General features: G+C 50.0%; 1 protein-coding gene across 3 annotated transcripts in view; it reads left to right on the forward strand.

Moving 5' to 3' along the window:
• The window catches only part of STAT1 (signal transducer and activator of transcription 1), a 44049-nt gene that overhangs the window by 21277 nt on the left and 4338 nt on the right, over positions 1 to 18434 (forward strand). For 2 of the 3 annotated variants that reach the window (XM_002712346.6, XM_008258841.5), the window contains exons 10-24: positions 993 to 1151; positions 2410 to 2502; positions 5888 to 5947; positions 6411 to 6440; positions 6535 to 6628; positions 7404 to 7445; positions 8891 to 8974; positions 9561 to 9659; positions 10643 to 10778; positions 13009 to 13058; positions 13717 to 13811; positions 14683 to 14828; positions 15939 to 16124; positions 17106 to 17181; positions 18073 to 18175. In XM_002712346.6, coding sequence (XP_002712392.2) covers positions 993 to 1151; positions 2410 to 2502; positions 5888 to 5947; positions 6411 to 6440; positions 6535 to 6628; positions 7404 to 7445; positions 8891 to 8974; positions 9561 to 9659; positions 10643 to 10778; positions 13009 to 13058; positions 13717 to 13811; positions 14683 to 14828; positions 15939 to 16124; positions 17106 to 17181; positions 18073 to 18175 — 1453 coding nt within the window. Of the gene's footprint in view, positions 1 to 992; positions 1152 to 2409; positions 2503 to 5887; positions 5948 to 6410; positions 6441 to 6534; positions 6629 to 7403; positions 7446 to 8890; positions 8975 to 9560; positions 9660 to 10642; positions 10779 to 13008; positions 13059 to 13716; positions 13812 to 14682; positions 14829 to 15938; positions 16125 to 17105; positions 17186 to 18072; positions 18176 to 18434 lie in introns of those variants that run through there. The other variant, XM_089330174.1, reaches the window with a different exon arrangement.

Genomic DNA, 18434 nt, shown 5'->3' on the forward strand with positions numbered 1-18434 from the left:
TATGTCCGAGATGCCCAGCAGCCAGGGCTGAGCCAGGCTGAAGCCAGGAGCTAGGAACTCAGTCCAGGTCTTTCAGTTGAACTACAGGGACCCAACTACTTGAGCCATCGCTTGTTGCCTTCTGTGACTCGCACAGCAGAACGCTCAGTTGGAGGTGGAGTAGCTGCCGCTGAACCAGACACTCCAGTGTAGAATGCAGGTGTCCCAGATAGTGACTTAACCACTGTGCTGAATGCGCACCCCAGTCTTGCCCCCTTTAGATTTTATTTGTTTTCATTTTCTTTAAAAGGCAGATCTTCCATCTACTTGTTCACTTCCATAAATGCCTACAATAGCTGGGGATTGGCCAACCCAAAGCCACAATCCCAGAACTCCGATCTGTATCTCCCACATGTGGGGGAGGGGCCCAAATACTTGGAGCCGTCATCAGCTGCCTCCCAGGTGACCATTAGTTGGAAGCTGGATGGGAAGCAGGGCCGGGACTGGAACTCGGCACTCTGATATGGGATGCACGGATCCTAGTAGTGTCTTAACCATGGTGCAGACATCGACCCTCCGCCCATGTTAAATCACAGGTGTCTTAAATCTCCACTGAAGTCAAATGAAGGGACTGCAGGGAGTCCAGGGGAAATTCTGACTATGCATAGATTTCAATTTTGTTTTGCACCGAAGTAGATTTACTTTTTAATTTCATTTTCCTGTGAACCTGTTGAACTTGGAAGTCGTGCCCCATCCATCTCTCCTTGTGTAGATCTCAGTGGTGTGTGGAGGATTTTGCTCCGGGTCCTAGTCACTCTATGCCTGTTAGTTTGTTCTGCCTAGAATAACTGAATTCCCGAATGTTGGCACCAGCTTGTTCTTGCCGTTTGCTCTGTAGTGCGAGCTGGGTAGCATCCTGTGTGCCTCTAGCCCCTGGGTTTCTGTGATGCTCTCTCAGCCAGGCTGCTCTGGGACTACTTCTAATTCAGGCACCTGTGTCTTGGCCTTTCCAGGTTCACCATAGTGGCAGAGAGTCTGCAGCAGGTTCGTCAGCAGCTTAAAAAGCTGGAGGAATTGGAACAGAAATTCACCTATGAACATGACCCTATCACCAAGAACAAACAGGTGCTATGGGATCGCACCTTCAGTCTCTTCCAGCAGCTCATTCAGAGGTAACTCGGGGACACTTGTTGGCACCTCCTGTGATTCTCCAGAGGGACGTGTAAGGCAGTTCAGGTCATTGAGAGGGTGACAGTCGACTTCCTGAACTCCTGTTCATGCCAGTTGCTATTCATTGTTGTGGTCGCCTGGGCTGGGAACCGTGGGACCTACTGCGTCTAACCTCATATTGGTCCTCTTCTGCCCATACCACGACCTCATATCACAGTTGAGGCAGTCAGATCCCCTTTTCTGAGCTCTCACTGGATAGCTGCCAAGCCAGGCTCCCTTCTCTGCCCCTCCCTCCTGAGACGCTGTGCTGTCCCAGGGTAGGTCCTGATCCAAAGGGAGCCCCTGAGTGGGACACTCACAGCCCCACTTCCACAGCTGGGACCTGGCTGGCCACTGCACACCTGCCTTCCACGCGGTCCCCATGTCCCAGAGACTTGACTCTTGCTGTTTCCTAGGCTCAAGTGTGTACTTAATTTTCCCTGTCTCCCCAATGGTATTTCCTGTACCTCACACAACTCTTGTGCCTGCCTTTGAAGCTGTATCATCCTGAAGCTTTCACCTGGAATCTCATCCTTACATCTTTCAGGAGTTCCCAGACCCATCCTTCCCTTCCGTGCTCTCAGAGCTCATTCTCTGTTCCTCCCCTCTTCTGCCTTTTATTATATGAAGGTCTGTGTATTTGTTATCTTTGTTGAAACTTGGAAGGTTCTAGAAAACAGACATGACTCCATCACCCTTCTCCCCCAGCAGGGCCTAGCACAGTGCCTTGTAAACAGTGGGTGTTCCAGACATGCTTCACAGGTAACTAGATGTCTGAGAGGAGGAAGAGGGTTCGTATTGCAGGAGTTTTTATTGTTGTGCCAAGTTGACACCTTACTATCTTTGCTTCCCTGTGGCTGATGTCCAAACAGGAATGCTTGTGGGCTGAATTCTGGAAAACTTAAGGACGTTGACTTGGATTTTTGAGTGCATCTTTGATTTCTAATGTATGTTTGTAAATGAGAATAAGGAAATTTAGTTTTCAGTGTTGAATAGTATCACAAATCATGGAAACGATTCTGTTTTTGCTGAGTATAAATTAGATTTTGGGGTTTCTTTAAATTACCAAGCATCACTTTGTTCAACCAGTTTGTCAGAATCTCTCACAGTATCTTATAGGTGGTACTCTCCAGTTCCCTTTCCTGTCTAGGAGAAATCATTGTTTCCTGCCTCACCCTCCATGGAAGCTCTAATTTATCTCCCTTTGCTGGGCCTTCACAGCTCGTTCGTGGTGGAGAGACAGCCTTGCATGCCCACTCATCCTCAGAGACCGCTGGTCTTGAAGACTGGGGTGCAGTTCACTGTGAAGCTGAGGTAAGGAAGAAAGGACGGAGCTCTGTATGCTGCCGATCACACGGTCTGCAGCCCTCATTTCCTCTGACAGAGCTCTTATACAAGTTTAGGGTGCTTCGGAGGAAGACAGTTTTACTAGACATTTTTTTTTTAATGCTGCATACTTAATTTTTTTTTTTTACTTTTATTTAATGAATATAAATTTCCAAAGTACGGCTTATGGATTACAATGGCTTCCCCCCCATAACGTCCCTCCCACCTGCAACCCTCCCCTTTCCCACTCCCTCTCCCCTTCCATTCACATCAAGATTCATTTTTGATTCCCTTTATATACAGAAGATCAGTTTAGCATACATTAAGTAAAGATTTCAACAGTTTGCTCCCACACAGAAACATAAAGTGAAAAATACTGTTTGAGTACTAGTTATAGCATTAAATCTCAATGTACAGCACACTAAGGACAAAGATCCTACATGAGGAGTAAGTGCACAGTGACGCCTGTTGTTGACTTAACAAATTGACACTCTTGTTTATGGCATCAGTAATCACCCTAGGCTCTTGTCATGAGCTGCCAAGGCTATGGAAGCCCCCTGAGTTCACTGACTCTGATCATATTTAGACAAGGCCATGGTCAAAGTGGAAGTTCTCTCCTCATTTCAGAGAAAGGTACCTCCTTCTTTGATGACCCATTCTTTCCACTGGGATCTCACTCGCAGAGATCTTCCATTTAGGTTTTTTTTTTTTCCCCCAGAGTGTCTTGGCTTTCCATGTCTGAAATACTCTCATGGGCTTTTCAGCTGGATCTGCATGCCTTAAGGGCTGATTCTGAGGCCAGAGTGCTGTTTAGGACATCTGCCATTCTATGGGTCTGCTGTGTATCTCACTTCCCATGTTGGATCGTTCTCTTCCTTTTTTATTCTATCAGCTAGTATTTGCAAACACTATTCTTGTTTATATGATCTCTTTGGTTCTTAGTCCTATCATTATGATCAATTGTGAACAGAAATTGATCACTGGGACTAGTGAGATGGCATTGGTACATGCCACTTTGATGGGATTGAATTGGAATCCCCTGGTACGTTTCTAACTCTACCGTTTGAGGTAAGTCAGCTTGAGCATGTCCCGAATTGCACATCTCTTCCCTCTCTTATTCCCACTCTAATATTTAACAGCAATCACTTTTCAGTTAAGTTTCAGCACTTAAGAAGAATTGTGTATTGATTACAGTATTCAACCAAAAGTATTAAGTAGAACAAACAAAAAAAATACTAAGAGGGATAACATATTAAGCTGCTCATCAACAGTCAGGGTGAGGGCTGATCAAGTCACTGTTTCTCATAGTGTTCATTTCACTTTAACAGGTTTCCTTTTTGGTGCTCAGTTAGTTGTCACCGATCAGGGAGAACATATGGTATTTGTCCCTTTGGGATTGGCTTATTTCACTCAGCATAACGTTTTCCACATTCCTAACAGGGATCACTTTTCAGTTAATAGCTAAGACCTGGAACCAACCCAAATGCCCATCAACAGTAGACTGGATAAAGAAATTATGGGACATGTACTCTATCGAATACTATACAGCAGTCAAAAACAACGAAACCCGGTCATTTGCAACAAGATGGAGGAATTTGGAAAACATCATGCTGAGTGAATTAAGCCAGTCCCAAAGGGACAAATAGCATATGTTCTCCCTGATTGGCAACAACTAACTGAGCACCAAAGGGGAAACTTGTTGAAGTGAAATGGACACTATGAGAAACAGTGACTTGATCAGCTCTTGTCCTGACGGTTGATGTACAATGTAATACTTTATCCATTTTAGAATTTTTTTTTTTGTTCTAGTACCATTGGTTGAACTCTGTAATTACTAGACATTTTAATATGAATTCCTACATAGAATATCCAAGGGTCTGTTTTTCACACAAAATAACCGGTATATATAGAAAAATAACCTGTATATGTATCCACACACACACACACAGACACGTACATATATGGGTTATTATACACACACACACGTATACATACATACACACACACACACACATGCACCCATGATTATTTTCCAGGTGTAAATATAAAGCATGTTCACAATAGAAAGAATCTGAAATTGCAGGACCATGTGTGGTAGAGAGTAGAAGTTGCCAGCAGCCTCACCCCGAGCTCTGGGAACCCCCAAGACCACATGCCACATGTGTGAATGTGGGTTTGTGACATGCACCTGTCTCTGGGTGGTGGGTTTATAGCTTTCGTCACGTTTGCCACCGGCGCAAGCAGCCTAGCATCTGTCCTCCAAGAATTTGGTCCACGTCTACACAGATATGTAAATGTACATGTGTATATTCTACGCAGAGACACAGACCCCCAAAAATGACGTATTTAAAGCGAGGAGTGTGCCACGTACATTGTTTTTCTCCTTGACAGTAATTACAGAGACATTTCCACGTGAGAACACGTGGCCTTCATTCTGTTGAATGGCTGTATTCACTTAACCATCCCTCTGGTGGTGAGCAGCCAGACTCTGCAGAGCTGGGCTGGCTCTCCGGGAACACCCTTGTCCTTTTTCTGGGGGCGCTGCTGATGTAGGCCCGAGCACTGCTTCCCTGGCGGGCAGTGGTATAGCACTGCGTTCAAGCATCTGTGGAATCCTAGGATTCCCAGCGGGAAGGGATGGTAACAATCTGATCCCATCCACCTGCTCCGCCGAGTGGAGCATCCAGAGACTGAGGGCTTCCTGCCCCAGGTCCGCAGCCAGTGGAGCAGAGGCACGTGGGAGGCCCAGCCCCCATGTCCCCACTTCCTGTCTCTGTGCACGGACCTGGAGTCATGTCAGAGAGGACTTTTTTTTCCTGATAGCTGTTATTTTCTCCCAGTAGGACAAACATTAGGTACCAATTTTAGTAAAAAAAAAATAACGCTCACTATTTTTCACCCATATAGATTGGCCCAAAGTAGAAATTTTGATAAAACCCAGTATTGGTGAGGTTGTAAGTAGGGTCTTCAAAAAGATCATGGGAAATGTATATTAAGAAAAAAGTATGCATAGATTTCAAGATTTTTTTTTTGCACCAAAATAAGCTCAGTGTTTTAGTTCATTTTTCATGAACTTTGTGGAGTAACCCCCGTACGGAGGCAGGCACCCTCACTCACTTTGCACGGCAATGTGAAGTCAGAATTCAGTGTGGAAATTTTGCCATAGCAGCCTCACACTCGAAATTTATCCTGCAAAAGCTTGTACACTTGGGGAAAAAAAAAGCTAAGTGTATGAGTGGGAATATGAGTGTCACTGTAATAACTAAAAACTGGAGGGAGGGATGCCATTTCTAAGCATTCATAGGACATTGGCCTGGTAAATAAATTACAGTAGGTCATTTTGTAAAGTAAGCACTTTTCTCGTTCTTTCCAGGCTGTTGGTGAAACTGCAAGAGCTGAATTATAACTTGAAAGTCAAAGTCCTGTTTGACAAGTAAGAGACCCCTTGTACTAGCTTGGGTGCACGTGCTATTGAAATGCTGGTGCTACACGTCAGACACTCAGCGCGGTTCCGCAGTGTTGACAGCAGGAGCGAGCGTGAGCCCAGCGCACTCCTGCCTGGGTCCCCCAGGGCCGGCCACGTAGCTCCAGCAGACTGAAACCAAGGGCTTCCCCAGGAACAGTGGGTCTGTGCCTCGCTCCACGACAAGTGGCTGAAAGAACGCCCATGTTTTATGCATATGCGATTGTACTCATCAAGGCTTGAGACCCCTGGACGTGGCATACTAACTCCTCCAAGGCCAGTCCTGAGGGAGAGCCCTTGATAAAACACAGGCCAGTGGGCCCAGCTGCCACGGGTCAGGGAGGGGCTTGGTTTTGGGGTGAGGACACTGGTGTTTGGGGGCACGGGTCTGTGAGGACTGCTGTGTTCACATGTTTTTGTTTGTTTTTCGCAGAGACGTGAATGAGAGAAACACAGTGAAAGGGTACGTGGCGCAGTCTGCTCTACGCTTTGCCATCTTTGCGCTGTCAGCCTCTCAGGGGTCAGCCTCTCAAGCTTCTCTGCTCTGTGTTGTGTAGATTCAGGAAGTTCAACATCCTGGGCACACACACGAAGGTGATGAACATGGAGGAGTCCACCAACGGAAGTCTGGCGGCGGAATTCCGACACCTGGTAGGGAGACCGGTCTCCCCTTCTCGGGTGGTCCCTGCTGCCGTAGGACTTCCAACACCAGCGTGGCCCTTCGTGGCACTCTGCCACGTGGAGGGCGTCGCCTACACTTTCCGGACTCTGGCAGGCAGCATGGGGCCTGCAGGGGTGTTGCAGGCGGCCTCGCCTTCTCCCCGCTGCGTGGGAAGAGGGGCTGCCGGGTGCTCTGAGGTCTGCTGGCACGAAACCAGGGTCTGCTCTGAGCCCAGAAGCCACAGGGAAGATAAAGGCCCCCTTTTCTGTCAGTGACCGTCTGGCCAAGCAGCGGACCGCTCAGCTGGGAAGCGAGGGGCTGTGTGGGAGGCTCGGTCCACCTGGGAAGCCCGAGGGCGTTCAGTGCCGCTCTCAGGGCCCCTGGTCGCTCCCTTGCAGCCCACTTGGAGGCAGGCTCAGCTGGCCGGGAATGAGTGGCTATGCCTAGGCTGGAAGACTGCTGAAGGAAGGCGGAAGAGCCTAAGCCTGGGGCGGTGCCACAGCTCGTGCAGATGTGTGTGGTGTCACTCGGAGTTTGCACAGCGGGAGGGAGCAGAATGGGAGTCACTGGCTCCCTTCTGGCCCGGTGGCGTCTGCACTCCCACAGGCTGCTGGGAGAGCTGCTCCTCTCTGTCCCTTGTTCTGCCTTCTATGGGCGGTGACACTCCTCCTTTCCTGTAGTACTGACTTTGTACTGACTGACAAATGCATGCGTCGACTTTAATGATTGTCGTGAGGCTTACAAGGCGTCTTCTTGTGTTTATAGCAACTGAAAGAACAGAAGAACGCTGGCAACAGGACTAACGAGGTGAGGGTCTCTCTGGGTTGTGAATGGGCCCTGGACAGGCAGGTCTGTCCAGGAGTGGCAGGCCAGTGACCCTGGGTGCTGGGGACACTTCACAGAAGGGCTCAGATGCAGTGGGAACGGGAAGAGAACGGGCTTTGAATCTGGTGCCGCTCTGAAAACAATGGAAACAGCTGTGCCCTGTGGTTGTCAGATGGTTTTGTGGTTTTGTACACAAATGCATCGCATGCTTGCAGCCCCCTCAGGAACAGGTGTAGCGGAACAGGGGTGTCATTTGTCTTTTTCACATCTTCTTGGGGAAGAAATTGAGTCACAGTTTGTTTGCAGGATTTAGCTAAGTGTGCACCAAGAATTCTGTCCCAACTGGAGTGAGAGGCCAGTTTTACAACCGCTGAGCTGAAGTGTCACAGTGGGTTTGCCTACCATTCCATCCTATCCCCGGCACCGTTTTTTGTTCATCAGTTGCCTTTTTATAACTGACCCTTGAGCAGTTAACGTTTGTGGTGCATTCCAAGGTGAACCACAGATCAAGGATGAAGTTTGGAATATGCATCCTTTGAGTGTGCACGGCTTGCTGTGCTTCCACCCACAGCCAGTAGAGGTCACTGGAGCAACAAGGCAAACCCTGGTCTGCACAGAGCAGACTCCTGCTCACCCTGGGCTGCACCTCCTCTCCGTGACCTCCCTGGGTCTTGCAGCCGCCTGCACCAGCCTGGTTCTGAGTTGTTGCACTACTCATGTTTATGTGTCTGAGGCACTTTTAAAACTATACATTTTTTTTAATATTTATTTATTAATTTGAAAGGCAGGGTTACTGAGAAGAAGAGAGAGTGAAAGAGAGATCTTCCATCCATTTGTTGACTCCCTAAATGGCGACAGCAGCCCATGTGGGTAGGGTCCCAAGCATTTGGGCCAGATTCCCCTGCTTTCCCAGGCAAATTAGCAGGGAACTGGATCGGAAGTAGAGCAGCAAGAACTCAAACCAGTGCTCAGAGGGGATGCCAGTGCTGCAGAAAGTGGCTTAACATACTACGTATTTACACGCACTCCCAGGCATGCTTAAGCAGAGTGCTCCTTCCAGCAGAGAATCACTGCTGAAGCCCCTGTGCACCTGCCGCCTGCTAGTCTCCTGGGTGTGCACCTGCCACTGTGGTCAGGGTGGGTGGATAGGCCCAGGTGGCCAGGTGGCCAGGCAGCCTTAGCCAAGTCACAGATGAACCCTTTAGTAGGTGGTTTTGCCTTGTCTGAATTCCTCTCGCCATAAATTCAAACCTTTTTTTTTGCGAGAACACTGAGAAAGTTGGAATAGTGAAATCTGGGAGCCGCCTTCTCAGTTGCTGTTGATTGGGTCCGGGGTCTCTGCCACTGTTGCTGTGCTTATTTATTAGGCTCCTGAAAGTTGCAGGATCAGTGAATTGCCTTTTCCTTTGTGCTCTCTCTGTTGTAAGGGTCCTCTAATTGTAACCGAAGAGCTTCACTCCCTAAGTTTTGAAACCCAGCTGTGCCAGCCTGGCCTGGTCATTGACCTCGAGGTAAGACCTAGAGAGTCCCAAATGGAAAACTTTTGTTTTTACTCCCAACTGCTACCTGTATTTGTTCTTCCCAATTTTTATTTCTAAAGGTACAAAGCTACATCAAAAAGTTCATGGAAAATGGAATTAAAAGATGTTTAGGTTGGTGCAAATATTTTTGAAATCCGTGCCTAGTTTCTTCATAATATTCGTTTTCTGTGAACTTTTTGAAGACCCTTTGTGTTTACCCAGTTATTAAGAAAAAAAAAGATGATCTTCAGCTAATACGTCTCGTTATTGATATAAATTGATACATTGATAGCCCAGAAAGCTAGAAAATGGAATTAGTCTTCAAATTCTGCCTACTAAATGTCCAAATTGAAATAGCCTGTGTAATATTTTTGCGCAAAGCATTGAGACCTAACTTTATAACTGAAATATATATTAAAGAAAAATGCAAACAAAAGGCCGTAACTCTGCCTTTGTATTTTTCAAACGTAAAGTCTATGCGCCTGCTGCTCTCTGAGGAGGCCCGGCTGGGGGGAGGGGGAGGGGGAGGGGATGTGTCTGTGGTTCAGCTGACGACAGGATCTTTGTCCGCTTGCAGACGACTTCCCTGCCCCTCGTGGTGATCTCCAACGTCAGCCAGCTCCCGAGCGGTTGGGCGTCCATCCTGTGGTACAACATGCTGGTGGCGGAGCCTAGGGTACGGCACACACATCTGCCCTCCTGCTGGTGGTTAGCCAGGGCTCCCGTCTGACCCGGCCCCTGATGTCCAGACGCGGAGGGAGAGGAGACGCACTCATGGCATTGCCAAGGATCTTGAGGGATTCTGGGGCGGTGAAGCCTGTGGGTGTAGGAGATGAGCAGACTCGGGCCACTGGCAGTTTCGTCCAGCTTCGGTGCCGCAGGGGCCCTTTATCACTGTTCTTTCCCAGCAAGTGGAGCAGTCTGAACAAACGTGCTTACGCTCTCAGCGTGCACGCTCACCGTTGTTCCCTGTGGTCCGGTCTCGTTATTGGAGCGCTGTGTTCTTTAAAGCCACCAGGAAGACTTAACTAGCAGGTCCTGAATCCCTGCTTCTGGGGCCCAAGAGAGCCACTTTTGCCAACCCATCAACTCATGACCTTGTTTTTGTGTGTTTCTGTCTAAAGACGTTTTAGTGTTGGCTGATTGGTTCTCATTGGCCACACAGCTGGCAACAGTGTAAGTCGTGCCTGCACGAAGCTCCTCCCACACGTGTGTTCTCCCCATGAGGCACATCACAGCCTCCGTGCCCTTCGGGGATGTGAGGCACGACTACATTTGGGTGTCACTTGAAACACAGAGATCACCCGTGAGGACACTGAGGACGCTGGCTTGCAGACTGAGAGCTGGAATAAGAGTCAGTATGCTCGTGTCCAGCCTCCGCTGGGAAGGTGAGCGCTCAGCGGCTCAGGCGCTTTGCTGCTCTCTGCACAGCCTTGTGTTTACGTGGCCCCGGAAGCGCCACGAGTGTGCATTCCACAGTCATGAGTAAAGCAAATTCACAAATGGGTGTTTGCGAAATGTGACAGTCGCCTCCCGTGCTGTGGAAGTGACTGTGTGTCCTATCAACAAGAGCTGTGCTCTGGGTGGGCCCGTGTTTCCACCCAGCCGGGGACGGGCGGCCGAGCCGTGACCCTTGCTTTTTGGGTGTCTCCTCTCCAGAATCTGTCCTTCTTCCTGAACCCACCGTGTGCGCGATGGTCTCAGCTCTCGGAGGTACTGAGTTGGCAGTTTTCCTCTGTCACCAAACGCGGCCTCAACGGGGACCAGCTGAGCATGCTGGGAGAGAAGCTACTTGGTAGGAGCATGTTCCCTCTTCGTTATGACAAAACTCGGAGCGCATCATGGCGTCTGTGCTGCCCCCCCCTCCGTGCTGTGAAAGGGACAAGAGTGTGCAGATGGGCTGGCCCAGGACGCCGCATCCTGCTGTAGCTGTCTCGTACCCAGGTTGCCACAGATACAGGCAGGATAAAAGACTGAATGAGTTCTTTGCTCATGCCATGCTAGCCTTGCTGAGCAGGGCCCCTAAGGGAAAGCCTGTGAGTTAGGTGAAACGTATCATTTGTAGCTAAAGTCAGGTGCTCGATGGAAAAGGTGAAGGCTCCCTGAGCTTGGAGAGAAGTGGAGGCCCTGGAGTAGGCAGAACGAGGTCTCAGGCCCTGCCCCCTGCAGGGCATCAGCCCAGGGCACCAGAGCCAAGTGGGCGGCACAGCAGGACGTGCGGTGGGACACAGCTCAGGCCGTGGTAGACAGTTCCTTCTCAGGCCTCTCGGTGAGCGCAGTATCCGAACTGACTCTTAAATTCTGTGGATAGCCGGTGCCGCGGCTCACTAGACTAATCCTCCGCCTTGCGGCGCCGGCACACCGGGTTCTAGTCCCGGTCGGGGCGCCGGATTCTGTCCCGGTTGCCCCTCTTCCAGGCCAGCTCTCTGCTGTGGCCAGGGAAGTGCAGTGGAGGATGGCCCAGGTGCTTGGGCCCTGCACCCCATGGGAGACCAGGAGAAGTACCTGGCTCCTGCCATCGGATCAGCGAGGTGCGCCGGCCGCAGCGCACTGGCCGCGGCGGCCATTGGAGGGTGAACCAACAGCAAAGGAAGACCTTTCTCTCTGTCTCTCTCTCTCACTGTCCACTCTGCCTGTCGAAAAAAAAAAAAAGTCTTAAAAAAAAAAATTCTGTGGATAGCTCGTGTCCACGTTTGCTTTCTGTGCAGCAGAGCCGCATCTGCTGCCAGTGCCAGCAGGCAAGATCTTCCTGACCGGCGGCTCCCAGCAGGGCTGCTCCCAGCTTGGCAGCTGTCTCAGTGGACGTCTGGGGAAGCTAGTAGAAAGTATACATTCACCCTGTCCCATCTCCTTACCCGGTGAGAGTTAGCGCTGTCTCTCCTGCCTGTGCTGCCTTATTTGTGGTCCTCCTCAGAGAGGAAACGGGCTGAGCCCTGCCTACAGCCTGGGCTGCTGCAGTGTGTGGCGATCACGACCCCTCAGCCCCCTCTAATGCTCATGCCTGCACCATGCCCTGTTGGGAGGAAGACTGAGGGAAGTGCGTACGTAATGCCTAAAAGAAGGCTCAGGTTGGTCACCTAGGAGTGATCCCAGTCTTGGTGTGGACTTGGAAAGGATTCCGTAGGGTCTTTGGAAGTGGGCGGAGGCAGTAGGGAAACAGATTAAGCAGAGAGACCAGGTTGGGGCTCCTCTAGGAAGCGTGGCTCGGAGGCTCTGGTTCAGTGCCAAAGGCAAAGGCCACTGATGGTCTTGGGAGGCCATGTGAAGTGAAGACGGATTGAAGGGTTGTCCTCTCCTCACAGGCGATGGGGGGATGAGGGCACACAGTGAGGTGTTGGGATGTTTCTGCCTTCCCTAAAAACTTTCATATTGTGGTGCCCAGTGATCTGCTGTCCGTTCTTCACGCTGTTAAAATCAAACGAGGGTCGAACGTCCCTTGCGGTTTGGGACTTGCGCGTATGTGTCGGAGCACCGGGCCTCAATTCTGTCTGTGCTCCCAATTCTAGCTGCCGGCTAGCGGGCTCGAGGCAGTGGTGATGGCGCAGGTAGCTGCATTTCTGCCATTCGTGTGGGAGCCCAGATTGAGTTCCAGCTCTGATTGGCCTGCCCAGCTTTGCCTGTTGTAGGCATTTGGAGAACGAACCAGTGGATGGGTGCGGGTGGGGGCGAGGGGGAGCTCGCTTCAGTGCGCTCACCATCTTGCTCTCTTTTCCCTCTCCCCTACCCTCTCCCTCCCCATTCCCTTCTCTCCTTCCCCCTCCTCTCTGCCTTTCAAAGTAATTAATTAAAAATTGAAACCAAGCCGAGTAGATGTTTTAGGGGATTTTCTTTATGCCCTTGGGCACGTGGGATCACTGGCCAGCTGATTGAGCACTAACGTGTCTGAGAATGTCAACCATCGACGTGCACCGTCCCTTCGGTGGGTGGTAGCTCTCTTCTTGGAGACCAAGTCCGAGAGCCCTCCGTCCCGGGCAGCTGCACACTCGATTGCTTTGTGCTGACGAAGCTTGCTTTCGTTTGCTCAGGTCCTAATGCCGGCCTCGATGGTCTTATTCCGTGGACGAGGTTCTGCAAGGTGGGTAGCGGGCGAGTGTTGCGCTCTGTGGGGGCGGTTACTTCACTGTTTGCTTTTCTTGGCATTCTCACCAGGCCCTCCAAGCCCCAGGGCACGCTGTGCAGGAGGCTGGTCTCCAAGCCAGAGCCTCACAGGAAGCACCTGCCGGGTGATAACATTTTTTCACACCCGAAATGAGCCTTCTGTTAGCTCACTTCAGCCCCTTGCCTGGCAGCGTTTTGGGCCCCTTGATGTGAACTGTGTGCTTGGGGCTGTGTGAGTTTCCCTGGCCTTGCAGGAGCAGACAGGGTTCAGACTCTGCGGGGGTCACCCAGACTGTGGCCTGCCAGCTGTCCTGGCCCTTCCTGGTGTGGGGCAGCTGCTGCTTCTGTCCCCCCACCCCACGCCCGGAGATTATTCCTGACTGTTTTGCTACTGGGTGTGGAGGGAAGTGGATCCCAGCCCAGGGAAATGGAAGAGAGAAGAGCTCCAGGTCCGAAGGCTGATAAGGGAGAGGGCCCCTGCAGCCATCCGTCAGCGTGGGTTCTTTGGGTTTGATGGGGACACTTGGGTCTTTGGCAGCTGGCCCGGGTCGGGGGTGGAGGGGCAGTGGGAGGGGCATGACAAGTTACTATCTTGGATTTCTTTGTTCCTAATGTGTACCTTTGTATACTTTCAGGAAAATATAAGTGACAAAAATTTCTCCTTCTGGCTGTGGATTGAAAACATCCTAGAACTGATTAAAAAGCACCTGCTGTGTCTATGGAATGATGGGTAAGAGCCCCCGATGGGTGTGCCCTTGACACCTGTTCATTGCACGACCTAACCTTCCCCAAGCTGGTCTCCGTTACTTGACGAGACCTGTCCCTTCCAGGCTTCATGGGTGGACCCTCACGAGGTTAAACTGATACTTTTCTTTGTGTTTGTTTAATGGGAAGGACTCGAAAAAGTTCATGGGAAAGTGGAATTAAAAGTTTGACTTGATTTTGATACAGAAAAACTTCAGTGCAAAGGAAATGTTTTTTATACTATGTGGAAAATATAAAGTATGAAAAAGCTATGCATAGATTTTGAAATTATTTTTGCACCAACAGAAATGCATACTTTAAATGCCTCCTTTGTCCACATTTTGAAGTACATGCAACAAAAGTTTCTTGAGGGCCTACTATGTTGTCCCTGAAGAAGGAAAATCCCTTTTTAACTTAGCAAATTGTTTCTATCTAACTTATTCTAAAGATCAGCCATATTTCAGCAAAAGCTTTAAATTGATCAAAAGGGCCAGAATATGCAAATTTACTCAAGTCTTCCTGTCCAGAATAAAAGTTGCATAAATTGAGAGCTTTTCGTGGCTTTTAGGATCACCAAGTGGCAATAAAAGGCTCGTGAGTCCAGCATGTGTTCATTGAGCACCTGTTCATCCCACTTACGCCATGCTCATGGGTGCGTTTCCTTTTTTACTTAAGCATGTGCAAGCATACGTGAAACGCGCCCTTAAATGTGAAAGACGTGCAAAAACTGTCCATCCAGCCATTTCTGGCCTCTGGTCTCTGGTCAAGTCCCCATCACTTTCTTGGTTTGTAAAGTGAACACGAACGTTAAAGCTGTGATTGAACCGGAGCCCCTCCCTCCACCTCTGCTTGTCCAGGTGCATCATGGGCTTCATCAGCAAGGAGCGAGAGCGCGCCCTGCTGAAGGACCAGCAGCCCGGCACGTTCCTGCTGCGGTTCAGCGAGAGCAGCCGGGAAGGCGCCATCACGTTCACGTGGGTGGAGCGGTCCCAGAACGGAGGCGGTGAGTGCAGGGCAGTGGGGCTCACTCTGTGACCTCCTTCACAGCTCAGGCGCGCGGTGGGATTGCAGAGCCCCCGCTCCCCCGGCTGAGCCCCTGCATATGGTTTACAAAACCACTGTGGACAGTGGGGGCTCGCGCCTGGAACAGATCGGGGAAGTGATAGGTTTTTTTCAGACAAGGCCAAATCCTTTCCTTTTGGTCCAGTTTATTATCTGTGGATCAAGGATGTGACTCAACATCATCTGCAGCCAGGACTTGGAAGGAGTTGCGTTCCCCACGGGCATGATGTCGGCTTCCACCTCGCCTAGCGTAACCCCAGAGTGGAACGCACGGTGGAGGACGGGCCTTGGGAGAAGAGCCCGCGGGCGATTTACACGCCCCGAGCGGGCGTGTGTGCTCAGGGGCTCTCGGGAGGAGCTGCAGCTGTAAATTTGTCTTTCTCCTAAATTGGATGAAGGAGTCCTTGGCTAAACGACTCCAGAAAACCTTGGCATTATAAAGCGGATTTGTGAGGAGAAGGCTGAACAGCACAGATGAAAAATGTTAGCAGCAGAGCGGCCCCTGTTTTGTTGATTTGAGTCCGCTGTGTTTGAAGACTAGACAAGCCGGCTGTGCCAGCGACTCCTGTGCTTTGCGTGGGTAGAAGTGAAAGGACAGGATCCTTTTCTTGTTCTGCTTATATTTTTTCCCCATGATGAAAAAGCCGGGGCTGGGATCAGATCATGGTCTAGGCAGGTGCAGGCTCCTGCCTTCTCTTTTCCCTGATAGTTCATTTTCTGAACCAGCTGAGAGACGGAGCCAGCAAAGCACTCAGAGGTAGAAAACCCTTGGTGCAGGCTGTACAAGCTGCTCAGTGGACCGCTTTGTCCAGATTCATAAATCTAAGCAGATAGTGAGACGTGCTGTGTTTTAAAGTAGTGATTGCCTTTATTTTTCCTATTTGAAAGAATTAGAATTTATGTAGGAATAAAACTGTCCTCCATCAGTGTTGTAACTCCTAGAGTGTGATTAGCTCGTACCGGGTGCAGTCAAATCCACAAACTGTGCCGTGTTTTATGCTCTCTTGTTTGGCATGTTTCCCAGGACTCACTTGGTTCTTCTCCTTTCTAGAACCTTATTTCCATGCGGTTGAGCCCTACACGAAGAAAGAACTTTCTGCTGTGACTTTCCCTGATATCATCCGCAATTACAAAGTCATGGCTGCCGAGAATATTCCTGAGAACCCCCTGAAGTATCTGTATCCAAATATTGACAAGGACCATGCCTTCGGGAAGTATTACTCCAGGCCAAAGGAAGGTGAGTGGGGTTGCGAGGAGAGCAGCACACGCGGTCCCCCGGTCCCCTGGTGCTGAAGGGCTGGCTCGCCGGCAGCGTCAGCAGCCACACTGCCTTTGTCTTCAAGGGGAAGGAGCCAGCACAGGCTCCACCCAGCCTGTGACATGAACCCCCCACTCCCTTTGAACTGCTACAGGCTGCATGCATGCATGCACAGGGTGGTGTGAGCTCAGTGCAGCTGAAGTACAGTCATTATTTGGTCTGATACAGTCAGTGAGAAACGAATGGTTAATCTCCTATTTTAGGGGTGTTGGAAATGTCCATTTGTGGTTTGTGTATCTGTTACACATCACTTTTTCCACGTGGAAAGCGGTAAAGTGTAGGGGACGTGGCCAACTTGCTCGTGTTAAACTTGAGGAAATGGAGGCCAGGGAGGCGTGGAGTGGTTGATTCAGGCTGACCCAGTTAGTCACTAGATCCTGTCGTCATTACTGCTTACCATCAAGAGGAGACCTGTCTTAGAACACAGATCTGCTTCCACGGTCAGCCCTGAATTGTGCTCGGGAAAGTTCCCAGTAAGACCCATCTGGCTTGGAACACACCAACAAGGCTAATTAGTTTTGAGTCAGAAATCTCAATATCAGGACAGTAACTTTGGAGTGAAGATGCTGTCTTGATAATTGTGCAATGCATCCGCCAGGCTAGCACCACCCGATCAGAGACCTTTGTGTGTTTTAGGGCTCCAGCTTCATGTAGGACTTCAAAACTTGAAAAGAGAGGGCTGCCAGTTAGACTGCTGCTGAGATCTCCTCCCGTTTTCTTCTAGTTGCTTATGGGTTCCCGCTGGAATTCCAGGTGACCCAGGCAGCGAGGTCATCGTGCTTAAAAGCTACAGGCCTCTAAGCTGTCCGGGACAACAGTGGCATTTTGATCCATAAACAGTTGATCCTTCACCGTGTAACTTCTTCTAACGCAAAGTGTACACGATGTGTTTGCTTCTAGGGCAAGAACCCATGGAACTTGACGGCCCCAAAGGAACTGGATACATCAAGACTGAGTTGATTTCTGTGTCTGAAGTGTAAGTGCACACGGAAGAGTGGCATGTTTAGAACCCAAGCCAGCCTGCTCCTGGCTGGGGCCTGCTGAAGATGCTTGTACTTCGCTTTTCCATTAAAATTGCTATCGCCTTCACAGGTGGACTTGATGGAAAGATCCTAACTAGAGATCCCAGTGTCACTGACTCCCAGCATTTTACTGCATTTAAACAAAAACAAAAACAAAAACAAAGTTGTCTTTAAGGTATATAAATTCTCCCAAAACGAATCCTTTGAAACAGCATAAATAAAATGAACAAAAATTGATCAGAGTGAGAAAGTAGTTCTTTTCAATCTAGAAAAGGCCAAAGTAATGATTGAGATACATTTTCTCCGCTTGCTTTTATTTTGTTGTTTCATTTTGTAAAAGGTAGAAAAAATTTTGGAAAAGTCATTGTCAGTTATTTGGCGTGCAGCACTGTCTTGGGGTGAATGGATGTATAGCCATCATGTAAAACCACTCTGTGGAGCAGCTTTATCTGCATACAAACCTCAAGGTAGGGATGAGGGACTCCCCAGAAACTTCTCTGGTGCTTTTCTGTCCAGGGCAAGCCCCGAGGCACGGTCACCTGAGGTGACACACTCGCAGCTCACGCCAAGGCGTAGCCAGAGCAGAGGCCGCAAGCTCCCGGCTGGCTGCTGCTCGCTCACATCTCAAGAGGCCAATACATTCCTCCAGGGGCCGGGCTGGGCGCATTCACCTCCCGCAATATGATCTGTACTTTTGCAGCTATGCTTTTCAAGTGTAGAAACGTCCCCAAAATAAACATGTAGAGTGATAATCCAATCACAGACCAGAGCCAGGCACATCCCTTCGCACCACCGCGTTCCTAATGGTCGACCGTAACATCTCCCTTTCCTTTCTCCCCTTGTAGTCACCCTTCTAGACTCCAGAGCACAGAAAACCTGCTGCCCATGTCTCCTGAGGAGTTTGATGAGGTGTCTCGGATAATGGGCCCTGTAGAATTCGACAGTATGGTGAGTACCGCGGCAGGTGGGCCCCCAGCCTCGGTGAGTGTGTGCCTGCCAAGGGGTGGTGGTCCTGGCATTCAGCACCTTCCAGGACGTCAGTGCCATTTCAGAGTTTCGCCCTCGGCCTGTGGTGCTGTCCCTGTAGAAATGTCACTGCCACTTCTCTGCTGGGAAAACCCCGTCCGTCCGCCCGAGCGCGTCCCGGGGTCCCCGAGGAGTGGGAAGGGAGCGAGGCGTGCAGTGGGGTGCTCCCAGGGTTACACCT

The sequence above is a fragment of the Oryctolagus cuniculus genome, chromosome 3 (assembly GCF_051225735.1).
Source record: "Oryctolagus cuniculus isolate XC-2025 breed Fujian yellow rabbit chromosome 3, ASM5122573v1, whole genome shotgun sequence".
Lineage (NCBI taxonomy): Eukaryota > Metazoa > Chordata > Mammalia > Lagomorpha > Leporidae > Oryctolagus > Oryctolagus cuniculus.